This window comes from Hydra vulgaris, chromosome 06 (genome assembly GCF_038396675.1).
Source record: "Hydra vulgaris chromosome 06, alternate assembly HydraT2T_AEP".
Classification (NCBI taxonomy): Eukaryota; Metazoa; Cnidaria; class Hydrozoa; order Anthoathecata; family Hydridae; genus Hydra; species Hydra vulgaris.
The window spans coordinates 31,801,519-31,822,500 of NC_088925.1; the positions used below are offsets into that span (position 1 = coordinate 31,801,519).

General features: G+C 32.0%; 1 protein-coding gene across 1 annotated transcript in view; it reads right to left on the reverse strand.

The window, feature by feature from the left end:
• Nucleotides 1-2,611: 2,611 nt before the first annotated feature.
• The window catches only part of LOC100209209 (AP-2 complex subunit mu), an 82,849-nt gene continuing 64,478 nt past the window's right edge, over nucleotides 2,612-20,982 (reverse strand). The window contains exons 11-12 of the mRNA XM_065799863.1: nucleotides 3,078-3,189; nucleotides 2,612-2,972 (exon numbers count right to left, since the gene is read on the reverse strand). Of these exons, the coding sequence (XP_065655935.1) occupies nucleotides 2,838-2,972; nucleotides 3,078-3,189 (247 nt within the window). The 3' untranslated portion in view covers nucleotides 2,612-2,837. The remainder of the gene's footprint in view (nucleotides 2,973-3,077; nucleotides 3,190-20,982) is intronic.

Genomic DNA, 20,982 nt, shown 5'->3' on the forward strand with positions numbered 1-20,982 from the left:
AGGATCATTTAACGTAGATTTTTGTCACAAGTGGATTTTAGCTATGTTTCACCCGTGGGTTACATCCGGGAAATGTTCAGAGGATGAGTGGCGGACTGGGAGTATACTAGCCCAGGTCGAGATGAAATATACCAGCGCAAAAGTATAATAATAATATCTTTATTACCATAGGTGTAAACATGCAAGTTTGCCAATTTTTTCTAATTTTAAATAATTGTAGCCCCGTCTAAATAGCATAATTAGTAATATTTTCAGCTTTAATTATTATTAAATATGTTTATGCTAAAGCTATTGTTTGTATTATTAAATATGTTTATGCTAAAGCTATTGTAAAAAAAAAAGTTAACAATTTATTATTAAGGAACAACATATAATATCAGTTTAGGATGACATTTTATATATTAAACTTGAGCTGTTTTTAAGAAACTCTACAACTTCAGATATGTCAATGTCTTCTAATAGTTGTCTCTCTACTGACATAAGAATTAGTGCTTCTTCGTTTTCTTGACATAAACTGAAACGAAGACGGGTTTTTATAATCTTAAGTTTGCTAAATGTATTTTAATGTAAAAATACTCATTGACAACAATGCCAACACACTAAGCTGATAACTGAATAATATAACACTATATAGAGAATAATATTCATATTATTATATGATTATTGATTATAGCGGATAAGAAATTAAAATAATAAACTGCTTGATAGACAGCCAATTTATCATAATATCACAAGTTTATAATTTAAATTTAGATCTCATATCTTGAGGTGGACCAGGCCCAGGTCGACTTCTCCGTCTTTCTGCCCCTCTAGAGGATTTGGTAGTCGTAACAAGGAATGCTTCATGTCACGTTTGTTTGGAAAGGATGTTTAAAAATTCACCAGTTCAGTTGTTATGTTTAAGATCCTATAGTCCATAGTTAAACCTGGTGGAAACAATCTGATCGAAAATTAAAGATAACGTTGAAAATGCGATTCGCATTTCACCTGTATTCGATACATAATATGTGGAACAACGAATGCAGTATTTGGAAAGAATTATTACTGCAGCAAAAAATACAATAATGGGAAGCGATTGTTCACGTGCTGTTTAACAGTACAACCACGCATTGCGCAACGTACATATCTAAAATATAGAAGACTTCTAAGTTGATGTTTCACTGAATATTGCAATGATTTTTAATGATATTGTTTAAGTTCTATATAAATCATTTTTTAAATTCAATATAAATCTTTTTAAAATTTTTGTAAATAAATTATCTGAGTTTTATTTATTATTCATCTGAATTTTTCACAAACAAAAAAAACAAAAAAAAAGAAAGTCTTAACCGAACACCCAATAAAATTTTTACAGTTACCGCCAAAACCGCAAATGCTTTTTTTACTTTGATTCTATTTTATATTAAGACAACGAAATTAAAAATACAAAGAACTTTGTTCTGAGAATCTGTTATATAAGCTTTTCTTAATAACAACTATTTTGTTCTTATTTACTTCTTTCGATTTCTTATTTACAACTTGTTTAAATTATGATTTCGATTTACAACTGGTTTAAATGCTTTAAATTACATTTTACTTTTCTTAATTACAGTTTTCATATTCTAAATTACATCCTACATTTCTCAGTTACAACTTTCATCTTCTCAATTACATACTACGTTTCTTTATTATAACTTTCAATTTCTCCAATACATCTTGAAAAGGCGTAGTTGTTAGTGTAGACAAATCTATTTATAGGATTTAGCATGTCTGGATTGTTTTTAGATAAATTTGGTTCTACGGATCCAATAAAATTATTTAATTCACTTTTAATTTTTTTTGGGTCATTTACATTTTCACCATTAATTTTTATAGCTTTGGTCAAATAACGTGATTTTAATTTACCAATGCCCGTAATTTCACCTAAAATTCGCCATGTTTTGAATTGAGTTTATGTTCCTCCTCTAATAAACTACATATGTGTATGAACCTGCAATAAAAATAGCTGCTCAGCAATCAATTATTCAAAAAACGATTTTAAAACTTGTTTATTAGGTATCGCTTGTTACAAAAAGTTAGCAAATCACATTTAAATAATCAAATCAATTAAAACATAAATAATAAAAAAATTATTCTTTCTAAACAATAGATAACAAGAGAATTCTCTATGGTTATAGTTTGCTCTTTAATATTATTTTCTACAAAAGAAGAAAAAAAAAAATAAAACCGATGACAAAGAAAAAATAAAGTAATGAAAAAGGATTTTTTTAAGTGATTATTTTATAAGAAAAAAGCAATAAAACATTTTTATAAAACCTAAAGACTAACCTAAAAACATAAATTAATAAACTCATATCAAATATTTTCTACATGCAAATGCACCCATGAGTGAGTCTATATATGTATACACATATACGTATATATACACATATACGTATATATATACATATATACGTATATATATACATATATGCGTATATATATATACATACGTATATATACATATATACGTGTATATACATATATACGTGTATATATATATATATATATATATATATATATATATATATATATATATATATATATATATATATATATATATATATATATTAACACAAAATAAAAAAAATCATTTGCTCAAAAGATTTCAAAATAATTTTTATAACAATTTCAAATAAAAACGATCAGCATAAATATTTCAGAATTATATATTCGCGTGAGTGACAATGACTATTGACATTCAGGTATAAAAATATCACTCAAGTAAAAAATTACTTTGAGTTAATAATTGAAACTCTTGCGTGAACTTAATAACATTTTAAAATTCACATCGTCAGGAATTTTCCTTTAAGTCATTTTTAACACCTTGTTTCATACAAACCACTTTTCGAAATATAACGAACCCATTTAATAACGTCATGATCACTATAATTTAATTTTGATTCAAAAACTTTAAGATAGCGAACTTTTAAACCAGAACACGAAAACGGAACCTGTCAAACAAAAGAAGTGTAATAACTCGAAATTGCTTCTTTTTATAGCATTTTTAATATTAAATTTTGATGCATGTTATTAAAAAAAAAAAGCTGTAAATTTACTTCAAAGTTAAGGGATATCGGTGGTCTGGTCCATTTCTTTGTATCTCTCGTTGGAAGCAACTCTATTTCGGCACTAATTTGTGACTCTTTCATTCCTGCCATCCGTCTTATTCTAATAAAACAATAACACTTATGTAATTATCAAACAGAAGTTTTTAAATAGTAGCTTAAGTCAATTGATGTAGTAAGTAAGTAAAGTATAGCAATAGTAGCTTAAGTCAATTATATACTCATAAGTGTTTGACTTATAAGTATATAATATAACAATAATTGATAACTATTGCATAGTAAAAAAAAAACTCCAATATTTTTTATATATTTGGGCACCTTAAAATATCACACATTAAATGCTATTGCAAACTATTGTGGTTATACAGTGATGCAGCGTTAGATTTATGTCAAATTTAAGTATTACCTAACCGTCCGTTATGAATATCGGTATCCTGGTACCTTTTAATTTACCATATCAGCTATCGGATATTATTTGTAACTCAATAATTAAATAAATTCAGGAGGTTTACAAGGATTTTAAGAGTAAAACTAAAAAGCATTTCACAATATTTTGACCTAAATAACTAGTGCAAAGAGTTTAAGAAATAAATCTACAAGAAAAAATTTATTAGAGAAATATAATGTAAATGGTATCTGAAAAGATATAAGAATAAAATACATGACTACTATTCAATACACTAACATATTTAAAAAAATTGTAGTAGAAACTGTTTGCATTTAATATAAGCACATTCAACACATTTATTACTCAAAATAAATATAACTCAGATATCAAAAAAGTATACATTTGATCTCTTATAATTATAAACTATTCCTACTAGAGGCATTAAAAATGTTTTTGTTTCTCAATGTTTACTTATATTTAACAAAGTGTAACAAATAACATTAATAAAGAAAGAATTCATCAGTGTCAAGATTTGCGGCTTGTGATCTATCAGTTCTGTAACAAATAAATTTACAAAAGCCCTTAAATAAAATTAACATCTAGTCTCACATCATACAATGATGAAACAACACCATAGGCCATCAAAGGCACAATATCAAGTTTTGCATTTTGTGTTTCAGGCAGTTTAGTAAAAAAATGTACTAAAGATCTAAAATAAAAACAAAGTAAACATCTCAAATCATACAACGACGAGACTCTTTGCATTGTATGCTGTTTGTGAATACCCATCATTTGAGACATAATTCACTTATTGGTTTACAAACTACTTAACAAGTATTCATACCTAATAAACTTGTCTCCATTTTGTCCAGACATATATCAAACCTCATTTAAATATTCTACATATATTCTAAATCTATTTCATATAAATTAAAAATTATTTTGAAACTTTTAAAACATTCCATATAAATTAAAAATTATTTTGAAGCCTTAAACACATGCGATTTGATTACCACTTTCTCATACTGAATATATTATTATGGCAAAAGAAATCTTTTAAACTAATTCTTAAGGATTGATGCCTTTAGTCTCTTTGCTTACACATGTGCTTCTTATATACTTTTTTGTAATCAACCAGACACTCGCGCTTATTATGTCTTATCATTTGCATATCTAGCCTCATTCCTCTCTATAACTTACTCCTCATCGCACAGTTGTTTGTAATATAGTCCAGAGGACTACTTCTAGAATATTTCAAAAATATTTAGAAGTAGTTATCTAAATATTTATTGAAATGAAAATATATTTACATAGTGTTTCTAGGCCATATTAAACCACTTATAAAATGAAGAGCTATAAGTTATTATTAAATAAAAAAAAGAAAGAAATTTTTCCCTAACCTTTAAAAAGTAATTAAATAATAATAAACAATAGGTTTTTAGTTTGAAAACTGCTTTTGCACAATTTTAAGGAGACAAAAAAAAACATTTTTAAGCACTTTTAAGAACACTAAGTTTGCAACAAAATACACTAGTTTATAAGAACCATTCTAATATGTGTATATACACACGCAGACACACACACATATATATGTAATAAATAAATGTATATATATATATATATATATATATATATATATATATATATATATATAAATATAAATATACATAAAGTATTGGAAAAAACATTTGCAACCAACATCGAACAATGCTATAAAGTGTTCCTAATTTTACATGTCTTAAAAACGAAACGAACTATACTACCACAGCAAAAAGTTCAGAAGTCTGGAGTCATAGCATGCCATGACATGAGCAATCAGCTGACAGGTTACAGCACACAGGCAGAATTTTGTTGACAAGTGCCATTTTGCAGCAGACAAAACAAATACAACTTTTTTGGTTTGTTTCATTTTCTTACGTCTGGTCCGTGTCAACGTCACGGAAGTTTTTAAATAATTAAAGGAAGTATCCAGAAGTTTCCAGAAGCATGCAGAAGCTTCCAGAAGTTTCCAGAAGAAGCATCTGGAAGCATCCAGTAGCATCCAGAAGTATCCAGAAACATTCAGAAGCATCCAGACGCATCCAGAAGCTTCCAGAAGCATCGAAAAGAAGCATCTAGAATCTTCCAGAACAGGTTCACACAGGTTCATTTTGCTACATAAGAGACATGTAAATCGACATGTAATTCAGTCAGTATATGGAAGTCAATCAGTCAGTATTATCAAGACAGTATATCGAAGTGAGTTTTATCAAAGTGTTTTACCAAAGAACATCAATACAAGAAGTGAAATACAACAAGTGTTTCATTACATCAATACAGTCTACATCCAACCAAGACGTTGTGTTCCACAGAGCTTTATTGTATCATCACAAGGTAAATGTAACACGGTAAGTATTGAGAAGCGTGATTATTTATTTTTATTATTTTTATGACTTCAAGTGCAAAAATGGCTCCTGACAGTCTTGGATTGGAACTAAGAAAGAAAATTATTGGCGATTACGTAAGTGGAATGTCACAAAAAAGTATTTGTGATAAATATTGCGTGAAAAAATTGACCGTATCAAGACTATGTTCCAAATATCGTTCTACGGGGAAGTTAGCAGCAGATAACAAAGGTGAAAGACCGCGTTCCACCACTTCTAGAGAGGATTCTATGATTGCCAGATCCGTCAAGAAGGATCCCTGGTTATCATTAGTCGAGATACAAAAGCAATTAGAGCTGCCTGTATCGGACCGAAAAATCAGACGACGTGCTGTTGAAGCCGGATTGTTTTCTCGACGCCCTGCAAAGAAACCGCTGATTTCACTAAAAAACCAGAAGAAAAGACTCCTGTTTGCTACATCTCATATTGACTGGAATGTGCAGAAATGGCAAACTGTCCTGTTCAGTGATGAATCAAAGTTCAACATCATTGGGAGCGATGGCATTTGCCGTGTACGTCGACCGGCTGGAAAAAGCCTCGATTTACGTTACTGACATAAGACCGTGAAGCACGGTGGAGGCAATGTAATGGTCTGGGGGTGTTTTTCTGCTATTGGTCTAGCTCCAATACATCGAAACGATGGAATAATGGACCATTTCATGTATAAAAATATCCTGAAAGATGTTATGTTACCTCATGCTAAATGGAATATGCCAATAAAATGGGTTTTTCAGCAAGACAACGATCCGAAACACACTGCAAAAGTAGTCAAGCAGTGGTTTCAAGACAACCACCTATCGGTGATGGATTGGCCGCCTCAATCTCCGGATCTCAACCCTATCGAGGACCCGTGGGAGATTGTCAACCGCAGAATTAATCGTGAAGGTGTTCGTAATAAGGATCAACTGTTTAAACAAATCCAAAAGGCCTGGGCAGCGATTCCACAAAGCTTCATTGATCACCTGATCGAATCTATGCCTCGAAGATGCAAGGCTGTGATCGACAACAAAGGATTCGCCACGGAATATTGATAGCGAAATACAGCTTGGTCAACATTTTGTCGAGTTGCACTTGTTTTGTCCAGAAGGAAATCAACTTTTTTAAATACTTTTAATTAATTAATTAATTTTTGTGTACAAATAATGAACTTTGTGATGAATAAAACTTGAAGAACTTTGTCTCTAAACAGTTACATAATTATTTCTCTAAATTGAAAAAATGCAGCCCTTTTATATAAATAAACTAAATTAGCATTATTTGGTTGCACTCATTTTGTCAGATACTGTATATATATATCTATATATATATATATCTATATATATATATATATATATATATATATATATATATATATATATATATATATATATATATATATATATAAATTAGCAAAAAATTACTTAACATATATGTCGGGTTAGGTATTCTGCTACTGGTAACATGTAACCCAGTGCAACCTGCTTTATGTTCTGCTGCATTGTAGGATATGCCTTTTTAGGCAAAGGCTAGGAGGTGCCAACTCCGACTTAAAACACCCCTGAGTAAAGGCAAGAGATGGTGTCTCAATAAAAACACTCATCTTGGGCAGATGTTTAACACATCCAGCTACTATTTTGTAAAAGACCTCTTAGGCAAAGACTTAAGGGGTAAACAGATTCTGTCTGCTGACCAGCCTCACACCACTTCTTCATCTATTAGGCTGGCACAGATCTATTTTTAATACATTGAATTCACCCATTTGTTGGGAAACTACGTTTGAATCCACAGACTATTTTTTTATGTGCTTTAATTTAGCACCACTCCACTCTTTCACCTTTCTCTTTGTTCTATATCGCTCTTCTTTATCTCAAGAATTACTCTTTTTGACGTTATTTCTGACCGTTGACCTAGCCCTCTCTCTTTATCCATTTAGCCATTATTGTTGTTGTTGGTAACTTTAATGATCATCACACTCAATGGCTAGGCTCTAGTGTCAGTGACTCTGCTGGCATTAAGGCCCTCAACTTATGCCTTTTTCAATCTCTAACTCAAATAGTCAACTTTCCGACTCGCTTTTCAGACAACTCGAATCATTTACCTTCTCTACTCGACCTATGTCTTGTTTCTGAACCTAGTCAGTACTCAGTTTCTCCACATATACTCTTAGGTGCTTCTGATCATGGTTTGATCTAAAATTTTCATTCTACTTCATCATCAGAATCCCCCTATCATCATACCTCTTACAACTACCTTAAAGCTAACTGGGACTCTTTATGTGATTATCTTTGTGAAGGTCCTTGAGTAGAAATATTTTGTCTTCCTGCTGACAAATGTGCTTCATACATACCTTTGTGGATTCAGGCTGGCATGGAATCTTTTATTCCCCTCGACGATTCCAGGTCAAGCCTCACTCTTCTCCATGATTTTCCTCACTTTGTGTTGCTGCAATTTCCAAACAAAACCGTTACTTCCATATGTATTAGCAAAACAATTCTCCAGAAAACAGATGTTTTTTTACTATTGCTAGAAACCATTGTAAAAAGGTTTTGTCTAAAGCAAAAGCTCGCTAATCTCAGGTCATAAAATCTCGCATTTCATCACAAAAATTAAGCACTCGTGACTTCCGGAGAATCTTTAACAGTATCAATAATAAGTCCAAATCTGTTATTCCACCTATCTTGTGTGGTTCAGACTTTGTCACCTCACCTACAATTTTAGTAGTTTTTTATTCAACTAGTGGAGTCAAGAGATGATATTGATGAAACGTTTTTAGCAAACAATTCACAAAGCTGAATTGTTTGCTAAAAACTTTTCAACAATATCATCTCTTGATTCCACTAGTTGCGTTCATCCTAATATAGCTGTCAAACGGGTTGATTCATTGTTTGACAATCGTATCACTCCAGCTTCTGTATCAAAAGTGATTTCCTGCTTAGACTCTTCTACAGCTTGTGGTCCAGACAACATACCTGTTGTAGTCTTGCAGAAGTGTTCTCTGGAGCTGTCATCTATACTTTCAAAACTATTTAACAAGTGCTTATCAGAGTCTTGTTTGCCATTTTGATGGAAAGCAGCATTTGTTATCTCTATCTTCAAAAATTCTGGAGAGCGATCTGACTTGTCTAACTGCTGCCCATTAGTCTTCTTCCTATCATAAGCAAGGTTTTTGAATCTTTAATTTAAAAACACTTAATCTCACATCTTGAATCAAATAACTTACTTTTTGATCATCAATATGGATTTCGAGATTCTCAGCTGATTTGCTAACACTAATAACCAATAGGTTATATCGTGCATTAGACAGAGGTGGAGAGGTTAAGGCTATCGCTCTTGTCATTTCTAAAGCTTTTGATAAAGTTTGGCATGCTGGTCTTCTCCATAAGCTTTCTTCTTATGGTGTATCTGGTATCATCTTTAAGATTGTTGCGTTCTTCTTTTCCAATCATAGTATAAAAATTGTCCTCAATGGACAGCACTCATATCCTTCATATCATGTAACTTCAGGGGTTTCTCAATGTTTAATCCTTGGCCATATACTCTTTTTAACTTACATTAACGATTTTTCAGATATTCTCACATCTAAGGTGACATTGTTCACTGATGATACTACCATTTATTCTTGTCATGATAAGAAGCAAACACTCTCTGATTGCTTGGAGGGGGCATCTGAGCTTGAAAAAGATCTCACTTCTGCTACATCATGGGGCTTACAGTGGCTGATGAACTTTAATTCAGATAAAACTCAATTTTTTTTGGCCGATCATTATCGCAATAATTTAGATCTTCCTATATTTATGAACAGTAATGTGCTCTATCTACCCTTTATCTTCTAGGATTAACTCTTACTTCCGATCTTTCTTGGAAACCATATATCAAATCCGTTGCAAAACTAGCATCTGCTAAGCTTGCATCTCTTTATTGAGCTTGACATTTTCTTACTCTGGATTCTCTCTATATCTCTATAAATCTCAAGGGCGTCCTTGTATGGAATACTGTTGCCATATCTGGGGCGGATCTTCTAATGATGCCCTTTCTCTTTTAGACAAGGTGCAAAAATGCATTGTGAACATAGTTGGACTTGCTCTTGCAGCCAACCTCCAACCATTATCACATCGTTGTAATGTTGTTTCTCTTTCTCTTTTCTACAAATACTTTAAGGGGCACTGCTCTAAAGAGCTAGTGTCTCTTGTGCCATCTACTAAAATTCATTTTCGTATTACTCATCATTCAATTAAGTGTCATCCTTTTTCTGTGACTGCTCCTAAGTGCTCCAAAAACGCTTATTGGTCTAGTTTTTTTCATCTTTCTTTCCTGATTCATATAATTTGCAATCCTTTAAGTCGTCCGTCAATCATTATCTTGCTCTACAATCTTCATCTTTTCTCTTCCAATAACTTCCAACTCTTACAGTGGTTGCTTGCAAGCCTTGTTGGAAGCGAAGATGTAAAAAAAAAAAAAAAAAAAAAAAAAAGGATCAATAAAAAATAAGTAGAGAATCACTTAACAAAAATATTTCATTTATCACTGTGCTTCACAAATACTCATCAGAAAAATTTTCTGATCCATTCTTTTAAGAACATTGAGCACTCTATTTTGTAGAATACATTTTAAAATTGCTTTTACATACATACATATATATATATATATATATATATATATATATATATATATATATATATATATATATATATATATATATATATATATATATATATATATATATATATATATATATATATATATATATTAGGGGTGTTCACATAACCACTGGAAAAAAAAATTTACTCTGATCTGATTTAGTTTATTTTGTGCCAATCGGCATTAAAATTTACTGTGCAAAAGATAATTAAAATAAATTAATGTTTAGAAGTTGCTTAATGGCCTTTTAGTTTTACTATAATAGCATTACGCCTTAAATAATTTCCTAATTTTATCCCATGTTCAATTTAGATAAAATATTAAACAAATTTGATGTACCATTCTCTTTTATGAGCTAACTTCTTTGGTCATGTGACAAGCAGCCATCTTGTCATCTGATGTTTTTGATTTAAAACATTTTCATTAATTGTAATTTTTTGCTGAATAACTAAAATATTTAAAGATTTTGAGGTTCTTATTTATTTTAACCCTATAAAATAATAATTATAGCTGTTATGCCAATATCTTGTTTTTTAGTGTTAAATATTATTGGGTGACTTAACTTATTTTAGTGTTTGTAGTTTTGTATTACTTATGATTTCATCACATTCATATTGAAATATTGATCACATATTTTAAATTATGTTTGCAAATTAATATTTAATTTCTCAAGTTGAGTTTAATTTGGTATCATCTAATTTTAGCTTGTTGCTGAAAATGAGTGAAAAGATAAGTTCTTCAAATTTTCCTTTGACACGTAATCAAACTGCAATATGGTTGATTGGTCAACCTGAGTAGAACCTACCAAACAATGTCCTTCTAACGATGGTTGATGTGTTAAGGACGTTTTTCCACTATCACAAAGCATTGAAACAAACAGTTCCAGCCAGTGCAAAAGCAACATCTAATGGTTTAGCTCACATCTGGAAAAAAGCCAGAACTCTAATGACTTACCAGCCTCATATTCAGGCTTGGTCGGGAAAGGCGTGCGATTGCACTCTGATCTTGACCACGCATACAATATTTAGTTGCGACAACTTGCCCACGGCTTCATAGATGTTTTGAGAACATTTCATAAAATAATCAAGCGCAAAAAAGTTCAACTGGACCGATGAGAGACAATTACAAAAATTAAAAGCTGCCTGATTAAATTGTTATAAAATAAGTTTAGAATAATTAATAAACTTCGTCTTTTATAATTAAGCGACACTCTTTTATATAAAGTAAAAACTTACTATTAATAATTGTTTAATAAAGAAACAATTGTTATTCAATTTATCAAAGAGTTTAGTATAATTTCTTTTATTTGAGTACTTCTGATTTATTTCAACAAGATTCTAATAAACAAACGTTTGTTGATTTATTTAATAAATCAATCTTTTTTTAACCATTTCGCGCTTTACGTAGTTCGCCTGAGTTTTGTTTTTACAAATTACATACGATTCTTTGTAGTACGACGAACAAAAGAAACAATTAAATCATTCAGTTACTATGACAATGTTAGAACGTTGTTTTTAGCAGTATCTTTAAAAATGTTAAAAACAATTCCGCAATGTGCTAGACCCCTGAATTAGCGGTCTATAATGATCAGTATCCAAAAAAATTACATTCCAAATGAATTATATATTTTTTTTTTTATTTTACTAACCAAAACCAAATTTTAAATACGTCAAACTATCTGAAAGCATTTTTTTATGATTAAACTCAAAAGGTAAAAATAAATTACGAGGAGGAAGCGGAACTGCTTTACCACTGATTATGAATAGTGAGTGGGCTTTTTTTTTATTTTTCATTTTAATAAGTATTTAAAACAGAAATAAGTAAATTTAAGTTTAAGTATAACAAATTTGTAAGAATGACATCTGAAGCAAAAAAAATTCAAGATAGTAAACCAATATCTAAGAACTTAAAAACTTTTCTTTCGTGGGGGAAAGAATCAGTTATTGGATACACGGAAGAAAATGGCTTAGTTGTCAAAATATGGTGTAAGATTTGTGCTAGGAACAAAACTGAAATTTTAACGGATGCTTTAATTAAAGGAGTATCAAATCATTCTTTGAAAGCGTTTACGGAGGGAACTTGTGTGGTGACAAAGTATCAGGTAAAATTAAAATAATTAGCTTGTTCTTAATTTGTGACTCCAGGAATTAATTTAAACATAATTTTTCTACCATTATATAACTTATAACTGTAGTTATCTTATAATTTACTATATTACTAAGTGAATAAATTTTTTAGAAAATTGCTTAATTTGAACCGTGATTTTTTCTTTGATAATAATAAAGGTTGATCGCCATCTTAGAGGGCAAAGCCATAGATTAGCGGTGCTGATTGATAATGGTAACTCAGAAGATCCTGGAAGTAGTTGTATTGCTAACCTCGATATGGAAAACTTGTTAACTATTACACAAGACAACCGCGAAGCGTTATTAAAGATGATTAGAACAGCCTATGAAATGGCTCTAAAACCAAGCATGCCACATAGCCATTTCAAGACACTGATCAAATGCCAAAGACTTAATGGTGCACTCCTTTTACAAGGAAAAGACAACAATAAAGCAGGTTATTGATTTTTAGGTTCAGTTTCTTTTTCGTAATTTAATAAAATAATTCAAATGAAAAAATCAAATTAAAGTTACGTTACTATTATAATGAAAGTTTAATTTTTTTTTTTTTTTTAAGATTTTACATTCGAATGGTCTTATCCTTTTGATTTATCCATTTTATTTTTTAATTTGAAAAATATTAGTTTTATTATTATTTTTTTATTTTATTGTTTTTAATTTCTTTTTTAGCACGTGAATATATCTCATGCATTGCCAGTGCCATTAAAGAAAAAGTTGCTAAAATTGTCAATGAAACAAACTTTTTCTCCATTCTTTCAGATGGTTCTCAGGCTAGAAAAACAAAGGATGAAAAAGAGTTGATTCTTGTGCGCGTTGAACGCGAAGGGACCCCTGCCTGTTTTGTAGTTTCTTTACTTGATATGAACAGTTTAGGTGGTATGAATGCCAATACCATTAAAAAGGCTATTGATAGCATTTTTATTGAAACCGGTAGTGTTCCTTTAACTGCGTCAGCTTACAAATACAAACTTGTAAGCGCTACGGCCGACGGAGCTTGCGTTAATTTTGGAATTTATAATGGCGTGTTAACACAATTAAAAAAAGATAGAATGTGGCTGATAAAAATTCACTGCGTAAACCATTGTTTAGAATTAGCAATAAAAGATGCTGTGAAAGATATTTCCCAGTATAAAGAGTGTGAACGTTTTTACATTTCCATATTTAATTTATTTCGCAATTCTGGAAAGCTAAAATGCGCAGTTAAAAAAGCTGCTGAGGCTTTGAACATTACATATTACACGTTGCCTAAAATATTTGGAACGCGCTTTATAAGTCACAGGAGACGCGGCTTTACAAAACTTTTACATAATTGGCCTTCGCTTATTGTGGGTTTCGATAATACTCTTGCTGATCGCGACACTAAAGCAGATATGCGTGCTAAACTTTCTGGATTGTCCAAACGGTTGCATGACTACAGACTATTATGTATGGTTTGTAGTTATTTGGACATCTTAGAAAAGTTATCACCATTATCATTGGTTTTTGAAAAACAAATGTTAATGGTGAATGAGTTAAAACCAGCGGTGGATATAACAAAGGCTAGCTTAGCGGAATTAAGCCATGAAGATATTGATAATATTATTGATTCATATTTACTCAAGTTTAAAATCAATGAAAAAGATGGTTCAACCAATCTTCTTTCTTCGTATTTCAAAGAAGGTAACGAATTGAAAAAATCAAACCCTGAGTTTGTTGAGATTGAACTCAACAATATGGCTAATCTTAACTTTGAATGTATTCATTCTGCCATTAAAGTAAGAAAATTAGCAATTGAAATCATTCTGCCATTAATAAACGATAGATTTAGTTCGCTGTTAAATCCCATATTCGAATCAATGGATTGGTTAGATCCGCAAGTATGGACAGCAGACAGCATGTATGGTGATGCCAGCATATCTTTATTGCTAAACGAATTTTTTTACCCTCTAGAAAAATTAGGAATGGATTTTAAAATGGTTCTTTCAGAATGGAGAGCTGCAAAACTATTAATAAATGCGCAGTACACCACTGCACTCACACCATTGCAAATATGGCAGAATATTTTTCTTTATTATAAAATTAAGTTTCCAAACTTGAGTCTTTTAGTTGAACTTCTGATGTGTATTGCTGGTTCTAATTCAGCTGTCGAACGCGTTTTCAGTATTTTGACTGTGATTTTGACTGATAGGCGTTTAAAGATGAACCACTCAACAATGGAAGACTCAATAATCATAGCAGGGAATGACACGAATTTCACTCAACAAGAACGCGATGATATTTTAAGTCGTGCTGTGGATATTTTCTTAGATAAGCAAAGAGTTTTTTTCCTTGATTCAGCTAATGCTAGTATTGCCACTGATTATAGTAGCGAAGAAAGCTGCACCAGTGAAGATATAAGTTCTATATCTGAATCGGACGGATAAAAAATTTGTAATATAAATTTTATCCCACATAATTTTATATTTATGTACATTACTTAAGAGTCCTGAAGGACGAAAATATATTTAGCATTATATATATGATATCTTTGATTGTCATATTCTTGTTATACGATTGCATAAATAAGTTGAATTTAATAAAAAGGCAGCGTATAAGCTAATATATGTATATATTATATGCTGTATATATAAAACTTTTTAATAATATAGATCAAAATATGTTATTAAAAAGTTTATACTCTGCCATTTTATTAAATCTTTTAAACATCTGTGTGTGTGTGGCTCCAACAATAAGTCAACGTATTAAAACAAAACAAATTTAAATTAGCGAATCTTTTTAAAGCATTCGTCAATATAAAATCATTTAATTAGTAAAGATTAAAGTTATGAATTTAATTTTTTTGCGTGTATTTTTAAAACTTATTGTTATGCGGACAAACATGGAAACATACTTGAATGTTCTCAAAACATCTATGAAGATGTCATAGTAACTGAATGATTTAATTGTTTCTTTTGTTCGTCGTACTACAAAGAATCGTATGTAATTTGTAAAAACAAAACTCAGGCCAACTACGTAAAGCGCGAAATGGTTAAAAAAAGATTGACTTTTTTATTTATTAAATAAATCAACAAACGTTTGTTTATTAGAATCTTGTTGAAATAAATCAGAAGTACTCAAATAAAAGAAATTATACTAAACTCTTTGATAAATTGAATAACAATTGTTTCTTTATTAAACAATTATTAATAGTAAGTTTTTACTTTATATAAAAGAGTGTCGCTTAATTATAAAAGACGAAGTTTATTAATTATTCTAAACTTATTTTATAACAATTTAATCAGGCAGCTTTTAACTTTTGTAATTGTCTCTCATCGGTCCAGTTGAACTTTTTTGCGCTTGATTATTTTTTGAAATGTTCTCAAAACATCTATGAAGCCGTGGGCAAGTTGTCGCAACTAAATATTGTATGCGTGGTCAAGATCAGAGTGCGATCGCACGCCTTTCCCGACCAAGCCTGCATATTGTATCAAAAGTGAAAGCATGTGTTGATGAATATAATTTAATTAAAAAGAAAAAAAGGAAGAGCTAGTAAGTCACAGATTGCTAGAGAGAAAGATTTTAGTATCAAATTAGATTTACTGTTTGACATTTCACACAAAGATGCAAACAAGCTAATTATAATTGATGAAGATAAAATATTTCTGGGAGACCAAAAGAATGCTTGTATGATGAAGATGGCTGGAGAAGATGTAAAATTATCTCAACAAGAAAAGCGAACAGCAGAGCATCAAAAAGCAGAAACAAAAAGAAAGCAGAATGAGGAAGAGAAAAGACAAAAAGCAAATGCAGTCCTTAGCCCTAGCTGTAGCCACTTTAGTCTTGATTGTGATAGCGATAGCAAAGCAACAGTGGTCAGTGACATTCCTGATGACAATGATGATTATGAAATAGAAATTCCGGTTTATCACAAAAAACTAGCAACCCAATCAACTGACTGTGAACAAAGTCCTAAAAATAAAAAGCCACATATTCTCAATGAAATTTTGTCTTCTCCAGATGTATCATCCACACTTGATCGAATCAATTTATCTGACCAAAAATTTACTATATTGGCAGCTGCAATTGTTAGAGCAAGTGGAGAGGACCTCCAAAGTACACCATTATCAAGATCAACAGTTCGCAGAAAATGCATCATGCACCGTTCATCAACTGAAAATCATATTCGGCAGAAATTTATGTTAAGTGAGAAACAACATATGGTCATCCACTGGGATGGTAAGATGATGAGAGACAGCACTAACTATGAAAATCTAAAGTCCAATGTTGATAGAATTGCTATTGATGTGACTGGTCGTAATCTGGAGAAAATACTGGGTATTGTAAAGATATCAACTGGCATTGGACTGGCACAACCAAAAGCAACCTTTCAGTTACTGACCATATGGAATGTTGCAAATTATATTGTCAGTATGTGTTTTGACACAACAGCGTCAAACACGGGTTTCAAAAATGGTGCATGCATCTTGCTGGAGAAGTTGATGGAGAAAAATCTTCTCTAATTGCAAGTTCCAAAGGGTCCAATTGCAAGTGATGCTACAGCAAATGACCTGATGCTCTTCTCAAGAATTAAACAATATTCTGAGATCAACAAGGTCATTTCAAATGCTGCTATGAAGAAACTTCAAAATCACACTTGGTACCTTGGGTCAGAAATGATTCCACTTTCATTATTTTCTGACAGGGTTAGTGACACAGAAAAAAAGTTGATTGTTGAAGCTATGATTCAAAGTGGAGCTGATTGGAGTGTCAGGGGTATAAAGTGTCCAGCAGCAGAATTAAACAAGTTGGAAAAGAAGCAACTTCATGAGCTTGTTACATCATCATCAACTGCTGCTTTGCAGTCACTTGGTCTCGATGTAACCATTTTATCTGGATCCGATCCAAAGATCTGGAAGGAAATTGCTGAATTTCGTTATACTAAAGCAACTGTTAAATCTGTGAATATTATCAATGACACTGCTGAGCGTTCTGTTGCTCTTATGAGCGCATTTAATCAATCCATCACAAAAACTGAATCTGAAATACAGAAACTAATACAAGTTGTTGAGGACAACAGAAAACGCATTCCAGATTGCCGCAAAAACAACTTGATGACATATGCCACTGTTGCTACAGACTAAACTTTTGATCTTGCAAATAGTGCAACATTTGATCGTTATTTGCATTATTTAAGGAATTTTTTGAAAATGACTAAATTTTTTTTTTTAAACATCTTTGCTTCCAACAAGACTGCAAGAAGCCACTAATTAAAGTTGGAAGTTACTGAAAGAAAGATGAAGAATGTAAAGCAAGATAAGGAATAACGGAAGACTTAAAGGATTGCAAATTATATGAATCAGGAAAACAAGATAAAGGAAGCGAATTTCAAAGAGCTGATGTTCGAGGAAAACAACTAGACGAATAAGCGTTTTTGGAGAACTTAGGAACAGTCACAGAAAAATAATGAGATTTAATTGAATGACGAGTAACACGAGAATGAATTTTAGTAGATGGTCTTTTTTAGTATTTTTAGTAGATGGCACAAGAGAAGCTAGCTCTTCAGAGCTGTGCCCATTATAGTATTTGTAGAAAAGAGAAAGAGAAGCAGCATTACGGCGATGTGATAATGGTTTGAGGTTGGCTGCAAGAGCAGGTCCAACTATGTTTACAATACGTTTTTACACCTTGTCTAAAAGAAAAAGGGCATTGTTAGAAGATCCGCACCAGATATGGCAACAATATTCCATACAAGACCGGACTTGAGATTTATAGAGATAGAGAATAGAATCCGAAGTAAGAAAGTGACGAGCTCGATGAAAAGATGCAAGCTTAGCAGATGCTAATTTTGCAACTTATTTGATATATGGTTACCAAGAAAGATTGGAAGTAAGAGTTAATCCTAGAAGATGAAGAATAGATGACTCATCGAGTACATCACCGTTCATAAATATAGGAAGATCTAAATTATTGCGATAACGATTGGCTGAAAAAAATTGAGTTTTATCTGTATTGAAGTTCACCAGCCACTGTGAGCCTCATGCTGTAGCAGAAGTGAGATCCTTTTCAAGCTCAAATGCCCCCTCTAAGCAATCAGAGAGTGTTGGTTTCTTATCACGACAAGAATAAATGGTAGTATCGTCAGCAAACAATGCCACCTTAGATGTGAGAATATCTGGAAGATCGTTGATGTAAATTAAAAAGAGTTTAGGGCCAAGGATAGAAACTTGAGGAACCCCTGAAGTTACAGAATAAGAAGAAGAGTGCTGTCCATTGAGGACAACTTTTATGCTACGATTGAAAAGGAAGGATTCAATAATCTTAAAGATGTTGTCAGATACACCATAAGAAGAAAGCTTATGGAGAAGACCAGCATGCCAAACTTTATCAAAAGCTTTTGAAATGTCAAGAGCGATGGCCTTCACCTCGCCACCTTTATCTAATGCACGATAAAACTTATCAGTTATTACTGTTAACAAATCAGCTGTAGAACGAGAAGATTGAAATCCGTATTGGTGGTTAGAAAGTAAGCTATTAGATTAAAGATGAGAGATTAAGTGTTTGTTAATTAAAAATTCAAAAACCTTGCTTCCTTGATAGGAAGAAGACTAATTGGACGGTAGTTAGACGAATCAGATTGCTCTCCAGAGTTTTTGAAGATAGGGATAACAGATGCCGCTTTCCAGCAGGCTGGAAAACAAGACTCTGATAAGCACTTGTTAAATAGTTTTGAGAGTATAGACGACAGCTCCGGAAAACACTTCTGCAAGACAATTCTTGGCCACAAGCTGTAGAAGAGTCTAGGCAGGAAATCACTTTAGATACAAAAGTTGGAGTGATACGAATGTCAAGCAATGGGTTCACCTGTTTGTTGGCAATATCAGGTAGAACGCAACTAGTGGAATCAAGAGATGATATCGATGAAAAGTTTTTAGCAAACAATTCAGCTTTGTCTTTACGTGAGGTGACAAAGTCTGAGCCATACAAGAGAGGTGGAATTAAAGATTTGCCCTTATTATTGATACTATTAAAGATTTTCCAGAAGTCGCGAGAGCCTAACTTTTGAGATGAGATACGAGATTTCATGACCTGAGAATAGCGGGCTTTGGCGTTAGACAAAACCTTTTTACAATGGTTTCTAGCAGTAATAAACAGACGTCTGTTTTCTGGAGAATTGTTTTGCTGATAAATATGGAAGTAATGGTTTCGATTGGTAATCGCAGCAGCACAGTGTGAGGAAAAACATGGAGGAGAGTGAGGCTTGGAATCGTCGAGAGGGAACAAAAGATTCCACGCCAGCCTGAATCCCACTAAGATCGCAAGATGAGACAGCTGAACTAAAATTAGTCTTACAAAGACCAAGTAGGTCTGGTGAACTTTGCAAGAGATAAGACTCAACAGAAGAAAAGTTACTTCGAAGACCACGAATATTAGTGAATGATAGGTTTAGAGAACTTGATGATGAAGATGATGATGGTTTTTTGTTTTTTATAGTTTTTGGTTCTTTATTCATTTTAAAATTAGATTGAAGAACTTGACTCAAAGCATAGATAGTACTCAGAACACCGTTTAATAGCCCAAGCAATTGCCTCATTACTACTAATAAACACTTTGCCGTAACAAAGGGCTCCAAATGTGGTCTCCGCAATGCACACCAAAAGTACAAACAGGGACACCATCCATGCGCAACATGGCACTGTTAATACTTTGATATTTTTAGCTGTTGATGGAATCTGCCTCTCTGAGAGCTACCACAGAGTTCAAGAAACCTTACTACCAGCCGGCCTTAGAACCATAAAACTGAGTTTTAGAGCTGTACCCTCATTAGGAGATAAATGAGTTGCCTAGTCACAAAAACAGAGACAAGCAAAACCCATTTATTAAGTCAAGAAGATCCAGCATTCAACATTCTAAACTGGAAACAATGTATTAAAAATAGATCTGTGCCAGCCTAATAGATGAAGAAGAGGTGCGAAGCTGGTCAACAGTTAGAATCTGTTTACCCCTTAAGTGTTTGCCTAGGAGGCCTTCTAGAAGACAGTAGCCGGATGCATTTAACATGTGCCCAAGATGAGTATTTTTATTGACACCATCTCTAGCCTTTACTCAACCAAGAGCCCCAAGGCAGGGGGTGTTTTAAGTTGATATACAATATAATTGTATATTATAGCTATAATATACAATATAATTGTATATCATAGCTATAACTCAAGTTTTTTAAATGTTGTTGTTGCGGCGAATGCTTTTAACACAGTAAATTTTTATTTTCCTTGAGCAACCTCTAAATATTATCCAAAACACCTAAGATTTTGCACAGAAGTTTTTTCAATCAAAGAAACAATATTCAAAACTGTGCAACATTTAATTCAAAAAAAAAATTTTTTTGA